This window comes from Rhinatrema bivittatum, chromosome 8 (assembly GCF_901001135.1).
Source record: "Rhinatrema bivittatum chromosome 8, aRhiBiv1.1, whole genome shotgun sequence".
Taxonomy (NCBI): domain Eukaryota; kingdom Metazoa; phylum Chordata; class Amphibia; order Gymnophiona; family Rhinatrematidae; genus Rhinatrema; species Rhinatrema bivittatum.
The window spans coordinates 160,769,507-160,782,772 of NC_042622.1; the positions used below are offsets into that span (position 1 = coordinate 160,769,507).

The 13,266-nt window shown below is 47.5% G+C and overlaps 1 protein-coding gene across 3 annotated transcripts in view; it reads right to left on the reverse strand.

Annotated features, from left to right (window-relative positions):
* MYO1C (myosin IC) overlaps positions 1 to 13,266 on the reverse strand; it is a 256,955-nt gene that overhangs the window by 85,137 nt on the left and 158,552 nt on the right. For all 3 annotated transcript variants that reach the window (XM_029614574.1, XM_029614576.1, XM_029614575.1), the window contains exons 13-14: positions 9,096 to 9,176; positions 8,047 to 8,138 (exon numbers count right to left, since the gene is read on the reverse strand). In XM_029614574.1, coding sequence (XP_029470434.1) covers positions 8,047 to 8,138; positions 9,096 to 9,176 — 173 coding nt within the window. The remainder of the gene's footprint in view (positions 1 to 8,046; positions 8,139 to 9,095; positions 9,177 to 13,266) is intronic.

Sequence of the window (13,266 nt, forward strand, 5' to 3'; positions counted from 1 at the left end):
AACTACTGATACACATTTACCCTTCCACTCCACTCATTATTTTATAGACCTCTATCAGATCTCCTCTCAGCCGTCTCTTCTCTAAGCTGAAGAATCCAAACCTCTTTAGCCTTTCCTCATAGGGGAATCATTCCATCCCCTTTTATCACTTTGTTTGCCCTTCTCTGTACCTTTTCTAATTCCGCTATATCTTATTTGAGATGCAGTGACCAGAACTGCACACAATATTTAAGGTGCAGTCGCACCATGGAGTGATACAGAAGCATTATGATATTCTCTATTTTATTTTCCATTCCTTCCCTAATAATTCCTAGCATTCCATTTCCTTTCTTGGTTGCCACCACATACTAAGCAGAGGATGTCAGCATATCCACAATGATGCCTAGATCCTTTTCCTGGATGGTGACTCCCAATGGGGGGCCTTGCATTGTGCATCACTTTGCACTTATCTACATTAAATGTCATTTGCCATTTGGATGCTCAGTCTCCCATTTTCACAAGGTCCTCTTGCAATTTCTCACAATCTTCTTGGGACTCAACAACTTTGAAATATGTTGTATCAGCAAATCTGATCATCTCACTCGTCATTCCCACCTCTAGGTCATTTATAAATACATTTAAAAGCAGCGGTCCCAGTACAGACCCCTGGAGCATGCCACTATTCACCTTTTCCCATTGAGAAAATTGACCATTTAGCCCTACTCTGTTTTCTTTTAACTAGTTCTAAATCCATAAAATGACATTGTCTTCTAACCCATGTCTTTTAATTTCCTCAAGAGTCTCTCATGAGGCACTCTATCAATTGTTTTTTGAAAGTCAATATACATTATACTAACTGGTCACGTTTATCCACATGTTTATTCATGCCTTCACAGAAATGTAACAAATTGGTGAGGCAAGACTTTCCTTGGCTAAATCCATGTTGGCTTTGTCCCATTAAACTATAAATTATCTATGTGTTCAGTAATTTTTATTTATAAAATGTTATATTCTGAAACTTCTATTGACATTCACAGTGGATTACAATAAATAACATTCATAAATGACACTTATACATTATATTTTTTGGAATAGTTTCAACCATTTTTCCCGGCATTGACATCAGATTCACCGCTCTATAGTTTTATAGATCACTCCTGGAACTCTTTTTAAAAACCAGCATTAAATTGGCCACACTCCAATTTTCAGACACCATAGTTGAATTTAATGATAGTTTATAGATTACTAACAATCTGAAATTTCATTTTTCAGTTTTTTCATCACTCTGGAATGTACACCATCTGGTCCAGGTGATTTGCTACTCTTTAGTTTGTCAGTTTGCACTAGTTCATCTTCCAGGTTCACCAAGATTTGTTTCAGTTCTTGCATGGGTATCTGCCTTACATCGTCCTCAAAAACCAAAGCAAAGAATTTATTTAATCTCTCCACTATGGCCTTGTCCTCTCTTTGGGCCTCTTTTATCCCTTCCAATGAGTCAACAGCATCCTTTGTAATGGCCACATGTGGACAACAGTCTAAGGCACTAGGTCCAAAACCAACACCATGGAACCCAGCACCTGCAGATAGATCCAGATTCTGGGCAACCTTAACCATATCAGGTTTTGAACTTACATGAAGTCTGGCCATCATTTCTGCTGTCATAAAGATCTTGGCCTTCTGCATTAAGAAACATGCCCCCTCCTAAGTACTCCAGGACTTGAGATGCTACGAATTTGCTCTTGGTGAAGCTCATTACAAAGAGCTACCACCATCCCCCATTATTTTGGAAAACATTTTTGGAATCAGGGCCAAGCCAACAAGCAGCACCCAAAACTGGTAATGTCCACCCAGAACCACAAACCTGAGAAACCTCTGATAAGCTAGCTAAATGGGTATCTGGAGATATGCTTCAGAAATATCCAGAAATTAAGAAATTCTCCCTGTCTCACTGCTACAATTACTGAACGAAGAGTTTTCTTGTGAAAATGAGGAACTCTCAAAGCAGTCTCTAGAAGCTCAAAAGGTGGTTTCATCAGTTGAGACAGGACCACATTCAAGTCCCATGAAAATGGAGGTCTTTATATTGGAGGTTTAACATGTAATAACCCTTTTATAAGGCTCAATACCAGTGAATGAGTAGCTACAGGTTTAGCATCCACTAGAACATGGTAAGCCACTATAACACTGAGATGTACTCATTCAGAAGCAGTGGCAAGGCCTTAGTCAGAAAGATGGAACAAGTACATCAGCAAATGCTTGAGCTCACAAGAAAAATGGGTCCAATGCATTTTATTAGCACCACTTGGGATATCTGTTCCATTTGAGCGCGTAATTTTCTGGGGGTTTTTTTAGTCAATTTTCTAGCCAAAACCATTATGCATTTGATTGCTTTAGGGGGAGAAAGACCTGTGATTACTGAGCACTCAACCTCTAAGTGATTAGATTGAGGGATGGAAAGTTTGGAAGATAAAGCAATCTTTCATCCTGAGTTAATGATGTAGGGTCTGACCCCAGATGTATGTACACAATTGTTCTAAATATGCAAATCATGTCTGTCTGGGCCACAATGAAGCTACCAGGATCAAGCGAGCATGATCTTGCAGTAACTTCTGCACTGTTCTGGAGATCAGTGGTATCAGTGGAAAAGCACATATGAGGCTTGCTCCCTAATCAAGAAGGAAGGCTTCCTGAACCAGTCAGATAGCTAGGAAGAACTAAGCAGAACTGATTTAGTTTTCTGTTCTGCTCCAATGCGAATAGGTCGACTGACAGGAGACCCCCATAAGTCGAATAGTTTGTCAGTTGTTGACTGTTGCATAGACCAGTCGTGTGGGCAGAATACTCTGCTGAGGTGATCTGTTAATGTGTTGGAAATTCCTGGAATATAGGTACCCTGGTAAATAGCCCAGTTCCTGGTTGCCCAGTTCTAACTTTCCAATGCTTCCTGGCAGAGAGACCATTATCCTGTGCCTGTTTGATGACATAAAACATGGTGTGAGGATGACTGAGCAAATAATCTGAGCTGGAGCAGAAAACCATACTGACTCCAGCCTTTTCTAATGAAATCTCAACTTTTATTAACAAACAGCAAATCAATATACCAGTAAACTGCCTACCTTTGCAGTGCACTCACAACACAGCTTCAGAGAGGGTCAGAAGCTCCTTGCTCCTGGAGACCCGCAGGGCCCTCCTAATCCTACCTGGGTTTACATTCTTATTCCCCTCCCAACAGAGCTCTATCCCTCTGGAGAATTTAAGGTGTACCAAGCTAAATGCTGGTCCCACACAGGTTAAAGAGGGGAAATAAGGTCATTCCAATACATACCCCCCTCAGCTTGGACCTGTCAGCCAATGTTTTCACTCCTCCTGGATCCCATCCAGGGAAGTGCCTCACACCCCCCCCCCCCCATTCCTCTTCATCTGGCCTCCTGCCAGCTAAGATTGGGGTCAGGGTTCTAGGGTTACCTCAGACAGCAGTATTATGACCACCCACTGTGTACCCCCAGTCCTTTAACTGAGTCCATTTCTAGCTCCGGGTTCCAATCTTGCCTCGGCTGGACTCTTTGGACTGGCTGTGGGACATCATATCTTAGTTCCTTTGGTACCAGTTGTAGGTGCTCCCAGGTGTCTGGTGCCTCCTCTCTGGCATTCCTCTCAGTACCCTCTGGCCACTCTACAGTGCCAATCTCTGGCCCCTCAGTAGTGTCATGCACTGGCTCTTCTGCAGCCCCTCTTGCTGGGGTCTCCATAGCATCTCCCTCTGGGCTCTCTGCAGCAGCGCCTCCATCTGGTTTTCTGCGGCACTTCCAGCTAGCCTCTTGGAAGCACCTCTCTTGGGTCTCGCTGCAGCACCTGCATCTGGTCCCACAACACTTCCGTCTGGTCTCTCTGCCATGCCTCTATCCGGTCTCTCTTCAGCACCTGCATCTAATTCCTCTGCATTGCCTCCCACAGGCAATCAGTGCTGCATCCAGCAGCCCATTCAGTATTGCCCCTTTCTGGGTTGTCTGTTTTGCCTTCTCCAGGCTAGGCTATGAAGCTCTATCATGAGTTTTCTGGTTTCTTCAACTTAGTCACTGCAGGATCATTCCTCTGGCACTCCTCCTGCTCTGTTGCACTTTCCTCAGATTGCTCTGCTTTGGTTGAAAGCCCAAAAGGGAGTAGCTTATATTGGTAGGAGGAAGAATCCACATTGAAGTTAAGGTAGTGTCAGTGGGAAGGAAGGATGGGTATATAAGAATATGCATCCTTCAAAACGAAAGGGCACATCCATTCCCTCCTTTTGGCTGTAGGGAAGAATCATACTGAGAAATTTAATTTTGAATTTTTCTCAGAGTAGATGTTTGCTCAACTGGAGAATGCGCCTCAACCCTCCTGTATTTCTTGGGGGAAGAGGAAATAGAAGTAGAAGCCTTGTCCATGTTGGGATGGCGAAACTGGCTGTATTGCTCACTATTGACGTGACTGTTCTTCGAGGCGAAGCTGTGTCAAGTGAGATGGATCTAGATTGAGAGTCAAATAATAAGGAAGCAATGGTAGTCGGGAGAAATGCAAATAATTTTCAGACTGTATAATTCTGATGACACAGAAGTCGTTGGTTATCTGGTGCCATGACTCCAAGAGATTTGGATTCTTCCCTGAGGGAAGAGAGGTAAAGATTGTTCAGAGGGATCAAGAATTGGGTCTAGGTTTAGGCTTGGCCTGCTATGTGATTTTAGGCCAACTGCTTTCATGCTGCTGAGGGCTGGCCAGAAGTGGTTGTCATTGGGCAGGAAGCAGCAGCAGGTGGTACTGTTGAACAGGCCGGAAATGATGTCTATAAAGAGTATGTTCTTTTATTTGAGCAACTGTTGCTTTCAGCTTCTCACCATACAGGTTGTTTCCCAGATAAGTCCACCAACTTGTCATAGACTTCTCACATGCTACTTGCTCTAAGCCATGCCATACATTGAGCTGCAATGGAAGCTGAGGAGGTACAAGAAATGGAGTCAAATTACCCTAGACAGATTGGAGAAGGTGACATATACCTTCTTCTGCATCAAAAAGTGGTTGGGGATAATAACTTCCACCCTCCATAGGTTATACAAAAGTTTTTGTTTTTGTGAATGCATTCGTGAAGTTATTGCACCAGATAGAATTGGTGAGTAGCAATACAAGTGGCAAGCATGGAACCTTGAAAAATAACTTTTTTTTTTAAAGAGTGGATTCCATAATGACGGACTGGTGTGGCAATTGCATAACTCCAAACTCCAGAGATTTTTGGAATCTGTACTTTAGAATTTTAGATCCAGTTTTCTAGCTGCTGGAACATCAGAGATAAGTGTTTCTCACATTCTCATCTGAAGTAAGTTCAGAATGTTGTGTACTGGAAAAGCCACTGGTTCCGATGGGGTGACCAGTAAGCGGAGCAGCCTGAAAACTTCTGAGCAGATGTCTCTATCTTTAAAGTACATTAACTCCCAATGCCATTCCATCTTTTCCTCAAACTTAGAATATATCAAGTCCTCCAGGGGTGAGGTATGGTGTCCACTAACCCAGGACCCCCAGTGATGACGCAGTATGGTCCACTAACCCAGGTGAACTGAAAGGTTGTTCTGGAAGCCCCTGAGGGGAAATATCTTGCTCAACCACCTCTAACTTGAGTCTGCTACAACTGAGTGGGATGATGAAGAACCCCATACCAAAGGTTCTAATTATGTGTTCAGCCCTATAGGCGTAACTGGGACTCTGACAAAGGTGGAGACGAGTGTTTGGATAGTTCCTTCTGTCTCCTTAGTCAAAGAGGTAAAGAAACTTCTCACCATAACAGCAATCTGGTCAAGCAACTTACGTGTGTTCTCACATGATGTTGGTGGTAGGACACCCTCTTCTGAGATGAGAATAGTGCGCGTCACTAGGTGGCTTATTAGAGGTAAGCAGTACTATTAAAATCACTGGATCTAGGAGTCTCCACTCGGAAGTCCTCCCTTGGTGATCTAGAAGGCCTGAGGACTCTGGTAATTGGAGGGAATAGAGGTAGCAGGATCTCTTCCACCATTGACCTAGGGTGGCCTGCACGGAGCTGCACAGGCAATACAGCTTTGATGACTCTGATGCAGAGCTCGATTCTTCAATGATTCCATCTGAGTTGCCTTGACGAGGATGGCACAGAGCAAGGATGCTTTAATGATGCATGCATCGATTGCATCAGGTCTGTTAGTTTAGAAGAGGTTGTGATGCAATGTGTTCTGGCACTGTGCATCACTGGGTCATATAGATGTGTTAAGGATTCACAAATCCCATATACTATGAGCCAAGATGCATTGTGTTGAGTGTGCCAGTGCTTCGTGCACTGTGTGTATTACGTATCGCATACACTATGCATTGAGTGCATAATATGCACCGATGCACCATTCTCCAATGCACTGTATGCCGAGCACATTGATTCATCAAGCTCACCGACATGCAATGCACAGACACCACTGAAGCTGGTCATGTCAACAGTGCTAATGCACCAGGATTCAAAGCATTTTGCTTCCTAGATGCAGGTTCTGACAGACTTGGGGAATGAAGCCACTTCTTCTGCAATGCAGGATGGCTTGTGTTACTTGACCCCATTATTTCTGCCTGATCCATTGGGGAAGTTTTGAGGAGCTCCTGGCTCAGCTCTTTTCCCGGCAAGTCAGATGCTGCTGCTGCATTGCAGGAAGAGAATCTACCTTGACTTCAAAGAAATTTATGCAGTTCCTCAATCCTGTTATCCCTGGGGCTCTGAAAACTCAGGGTCATCTGTGCACAGGCATTACAATTTGCCTGGTTGAGGTCCCGGTCAAGGCATCAATAGCAAAACTCATGCTTGTCTGTGAGAGCAGAACATTACCACAAATGCAGTTGTCGAAGCCACTCACAGTCATTTTCTTTTTGCCAGACATGCTGAGGAGATAAAATTTTCTCAAAAATATTTTTAGCAATGAAAACTGCTGTTGCAAGTATCAAGAACCAAAGTTGAAGCAAAGTACTGAAAAAAATTTGAAGTTTAAAATTTGAGAGAAAAAAAAATGACTGAGGAGGTTCACGAGGAAATGCCCGTGCAGGAGATCCTGCACATGCTCAGTAGAGCCTAAAGCTCTACTAGCTTAGAGAATGAATCCATTCAATGTCACTGGATGATGTCACACACATATAATGGCTAACTCAGCCTGCTTATTTATGGAAAATGAGACAAAACATAAGGAAATTGTGTAAAGTTAGGAGCTGCTGCTGAATACTGCTATCCATTCTGCAGAAGAAAAAAGACTGAAGGGGGGCTTCAAATACTGTTTGGTGAAGTGCCTATTACAGATGTGCAAAATCTTCTAAGCTTCTAGCCATTGTGCTGAAATCTCCATATATGTTGCCATGCCCACTGCAGATGTGCAGAGCTTTCTAAGCTTCTAGCCAAAAAGAGTTGACGCTCTCCATATATGATGCAGTACAATGACAATCACCCATATATGGGACTGTTCATCCTGCTTGTCCATGGAGAAAACCATATATAAGCAAAGGAAAAACATAATCTGCATCATGACCATCAGGTGCTTTCCAGTCCCAACCAGTAAAGTTATTCTTGTCCACATTGTTCTGGAAGACAGAATATATGAAAAAAGTCCTATTACTTACCATAGTGACACTTATAAATGTACCCTTCATCAGGGAGTGAAAGCATAGGAGACTCCTGAACAGGAACTGGCTATTCTTTGTGAATATGGTGTAGAGAAAAGAATCCCTGAGCCATATTTGTAGGCTGGTATAAAGGAAAGAGGAACCCTGCTATCTTCGTATGGGGAGAAGAAGCTAAGTAGCATGGAGCAGCGAGTTTGTTTAAAATGTCAAATACTTATTTTGAAATAAAAACTGGCAGTAAAAGTTGGTCTACAATGGTAGTCAAATAAGGATTTTTTAAAATATTATTTTTGTAAAGAAAATCTATTCAATAGACCTCATGTCTCATCAGCTTCCCTTCCCATTCTGCACCCTTATGTTTCCCTCCATAAACTCATTTTCAGCTTAAATCTTATTCCTTAAGATCAATTATTTTTCAACATTTACGTGAGAAAGTGAGGATGATTTTTCACAGTTTCCTCCAACTTTTCCAAAAATGTCATATCTGTAGCATCTCCAGGACGCAGACACTCTTCATCCTGTGGAAAAAAACACATCACATGTCAAAACCCCAAACGGCTGCTCCTCACGTGTACCACCAGCTACAGAGCACAGACCCGGGTAACACACAGACTGCTGCTCCTCACGTGTACCACCAGCTACAGAGCTCAGACCCGGGTAACACACAGACTGCTGCTCCTCACGTGTACCACCAGCTACAGAGCACAGACCCGGGTAACACACAGATTGCTGATCCTCACGTGTACCACCAGCTACAGAGCACAGACCCGGGTAACACACAGACTGCTGCTCCTCACGTGTACCACCAGCTACAGAGCACAGACCCGGGTAACACACAGACTGCTGCTCCTCACGTGTACCACCAGCTACAGAGCTCAGACCCGGGTAACACACAGACTGCTGCTCCTCACATGTACCACCAGCTACAGAACACAGACCCGGGTAACACACAGACTGCTGCTCCTCACGTGTACCACCAGCTACAGAGCACAGACCCGGGTAACACACAGACTGCTGATCCTCACGTGTACCACCAGCTACCGAGCACAGACCCGGGTAACACACAGACTGCTGCTTCTCACATGTACCACCAGCTACAGAACACAGACCCGGGTAACACACAGACTGCTGCTCCTCACGTGTACCACCAGCTACAGAGCACAGACCCGGGTAACACACAGATTGCTGATCCTCACGTGTACCACCAGCTACAGAGCACAGACCCGGGTAACACACAGACTGCTGCTTCTCACATGTACCACCAGCTACAGAGCACAGACCCAGGTAACACACAGACTGCTGCTCCTCACGTGTACCACCAACTACAGAGCACAGACCCGGATAACAGACTGCTGCTCCTCACATGTCCCTAGCCACCCCCCGGCTGGCACCTTTTACAGAGCATGGACCTAGCTAATGCTCAGATTGCTTCTCCTCAGAGTTAAAGATAAGAAACCACATGGTTATATACTTACTAAAACCGAAATTATGCCTTTGTGTTTCTCTTCCACCAAATCACAGATAATTTTATTGTTGAAATACTGGACTGGTTCCCACTGTGTAACAAACATGTAAACAGAAATCAAATCATTGTTTGTTTGTTTTTAAGAATTAAGTAGCAACACCACAAACTGTTCCTGCTATCCCTGCAGCTGTCACAGCACACCAAACAAAGTAGTGTACCTGCCATGCTGGTCCACTTAAATGCAGAGAAATAAAGGTGAACAAATACAAACAAAAAATCTGTATCAGTTATAGCTTTCACATCATCTGTTCAGCTTGGAGAAGAGACGGCCGAGTGGGGATATGATATAGGTCTACAAATTTATGAAAGGACTTGAACAGGCTAATGTAAATCAGTTATTTACTCTCAGGTAATAATAGAAGGCCTTGGGAGCTCTCCATGAAGTTAGCAAGAAGCTCATTTAAAATAAATCAGAGAAAATTCTTTTTTACTCAGTGCATAGTTAAGCTCTGGAATTCATTGCCAGAGGAGTTGGTTAAGGAAAATTAGTTTCTTACCTGATAATTTTCGTTCCTGTAGTACCAAGGATCAGTCCAGGACACCTGGGTTGTGACTCCGCACCAGTAGATGGAGACAGACTAAAACTTGTGGGCGGAGCCATATATGCCCCTGTGCCAGTCACAGCCCCTCAGTCATACGGAATGTCAAAGTAGAACATAACCAGAGAACCAAACTAGCTAGTAACCACACACAAAACGGGGAAGAACACCCCTTCTGGAAACAGACTCCCCAACCGAGAGAGCGAACAAGCGGAACAGAGTAAGTTAGAACAATGAGCGGACTCTCCATTACTTCAGCGCAGCACTGCGGGCGGGATCCTGGACTGATCCTTGGTACTACAGGAACGAAAATTATCAGGTAAGAAACTAATTTTCCTTTCCCTGTACGTACCAGGATCAGTCCAGGACACCTGGGATGTACCAGAGCAAACCTACTGAGGGTGGGAAGCAGAGAGTCCCGCTCGGAGTACCCTCTCTTCAAAACACCCGGGATCTGTAGCCCTGACATCCAACCTGTAATGCCTGATAAAGGTATGCAACGACTTCCAGGTAGCTGCCCCGCAAAGCCCTTGAGGCGACACCTGCGAAGCTTCTGCCCAAGACATTGCTTGAGATCGAGTCGAGTGAGCCCTCTGGCCCACAGGAAGTGGCTTTCCACGCATCAAGGAGGCCGAACCAATGGCCTCCCTGAGCCAACGGGCGATCGTAGTGCGAGACGCTGCGGCCCCTTTCCTTGGACCAGAGAACAGGACAAACAGATGACCCGTGATCCGAAACGGATTAGTGACCTCCAGATACCAAAGGAGGGATCTCCGCATGTCTAGCTTCCGTAAGTCCCTTGCTTCTGGAACGGGGGTCGCCCCACCCGCGAAAGCGGGCAGCTCCACCGATTGATTCACATGAAAAGACGACACAACTTTCGGAAGAAAGGAAGGAACCGTCCGCAGAGAAACACCGGAATCTGAAATACGCAAGCAAAACTCCCTACAGGACAGGGCCTGTAGCCCGGAGACACGCCGCGCCGAGGCAATCGCCACCAAGAACGCCGTTTTTAAAGTGCGATCCTTAAGCGTTACGCGTTGCAAGGGCTCAAACGGTGCCGCACAGAGAGTGGAGAGAACCCAATTGAGGTTCCAAGCCGGACAAGGGAGCCGTATAGCCCCCCGAAGAAAACGAGAAACATCCGGGTGAAGCGCCAAGGACGCACCACGGACCTTACCTCGCCCTTTCCTCAAGGACCACCCAGACACGGACATAAGCCAGAAACGTCGACTGCTTCCTGGAACGCAGCAACGTAGCCACCACCGCATCCGAGTAACCGTTAGTCTTCAGGCGCCTCCTCTCAAAAATCATGCCGCGAGACAGAAGTGATCCAAACAGACGGGGCCCTGGCGGAGTAGGCCCGCCATACCTTGGAGCCGAAGGGGCGCCATTACCGCCAACTGGACGAGGTCTGCGAACCACGGCCGGCGCGGCCACTCCGGTGCCACCAAGAGCACCTTGGCCGGGTGCAACTCTATGCGCCGCAGAATCTTGCCGATCACCGGCCACGGGGAAACACGTAGAGCCACACGTCCGTCGGCCAGGGAAGCACCAACGCATCGACGCCTTCTGCCCCCCGTTCTCGACGTCAGCTGTAAAATCGCGGAGCCTTCGCATTGTGCCATGTGGCCATCAGATCCAGGTGGGGCACACCCCTCGTTTCGCAAATGAGAAGGAACGCTTCGTCCCCCAGCTCCCACTCTCCGGGATCTAGACGATGACGGCTGAGAAATCCGCCTGAACGTTGTCGACTCCCGCAATGTGAGATGCTGCTATGTTGCTGAGATGCAGCTCCGACCAGGCCATCAAGCGTTGAGCCTCCTCCACCACCTGGGGGTTCCTCATTCCGCCCTGGCGGTTGATGTAAGCCACGGTGGTCGCATTGTCCAACAACACCCGGACTGCCCTTCCCCGCAGCAACGGAAGGAAGTGTTGTAAGGCCAGACGGACCGCTCTGGTCTCTAGGCGATTGATAGACCCTTGGGTTTGCGACACCGATCATTGGCCTTGGACCGAACTCCGTAGGCAGACCGCTCCCCAACCAGAGAGGCTGGCATCCGTGGTTACCACTGTCCAGTCGAGTGCCGGAAGGGAGACTCCAGAAAACAGATGACTGGGATCCAGCCACAAAAGCAGGCTGGACCTCGCGTGACCCGCTAGAGGAAGCGGAAGGTGGAAGTCCTCCGAGCCCGGCTTCCAGCGGGCCAGTAAAGAAGACTGTAATGGTCGCAGGTGAGCGAACGCCCAGGGGACCAGCGTCAGCGTGGAAGCCATAGATCCGAGGACCGTAAGGTAGTCGCAGACCCGCGGTCGACGGAGCGACAGTAAACGCTGTACCTGAGATAGCAGTTGGCATACCCAGTCGCGTGACAGGAACACCGTGCCTTGCTCCGTGTCGAACCCTTGCTTCGTGTCGAACCCCGCTTCTAGATATTCAGAGGTCCGCGTGGGTGCCAGATGACTTTTGCAGAAGTTGACCACCCATCCTAGGGACTGCAGGAGATGGAGAACCCTGTCCACTGCCATTCGACACTGATTCCCGGACTTCGCCTGAATCAGCCAATCGTTCAGATAAGGATGGACCAGGAGACCTTCCCGGCGCAACTGCGCTGCCACCACTACCATCACCTTCGTGAATGTACAAGGAGCCGTTGCGAGCCCAAACGGGAGCGCCCGGAACTGGTAAAGCCGTCCTAGAATGCAGAACCTGAGGAAGCGTTGGCACGCCGGCTGAACGCCTATGTGAAGATACGCCTCCGTGAGATCCAGGGAGGCCAGGAACTCGCCGGTCCTACCGCGGCGATGACCGACCGAATTGCCTCCATTTTGAAGTGAGGAACGCGCAGGTATCGGTTTAACCCTTTGAGATCCAGGATTGGTCTGGACGAGCCGCCTTTCTTTGGGACGAAGAAGTAAATGGAGTAACAGCCCCTGCCGTGTTGGCTGACCAGGACGGGGGAAATGGCTCCCAATGCTTCTAAGCGTCGAATGGTGCCTAGCACCGCCGCCCTCTTCTCGGGGCCTTGCAGGGCGAGACAAGGAACTTGTCCGCTGGAGTGCGAGCAAAATCTAACGCGTAGCCGTATAATATTATGCTGAGGACCCACTGGTCCGACGTTACACCGGCCCATCTCCCGAGAAGACATCAACCACGCCCCGACGTTGGCAACGGAGTGCTGGGGCTGCGGCGGGAGATGGGCCGACCACTCTTCATTGTGACGACTTGGGCCCCGTATCGCCAGGGGGCCTCCGTGCCTCCCGAAGCGCTTTCCCCGAAAGGACTGCTGCTGCCACTGCGGAGTACGGGAGGAAGCAGACCTATATGCGTGCCCAGACGACCATTGAGGACGCGACTTCCTGGGACCCCGAAAGCGGGACCTAGCTGAAAAAGAGACCGCGCCCTGGATCTATCCTCGGGCAGCCGAAAGCCCTGTTTTCCCCCAGGGAAACCATCAAGTCATCTAACTCCTTGGCAGACAGCAACTTGCCTTTGAACGGTAGCGCCCCGAGGTGAGCCTTGGAGGAGCCGTCTGCCGCCCAGTTGCGTAGCCACAGGAGTCTGCGCCGAAACAGCAGCAC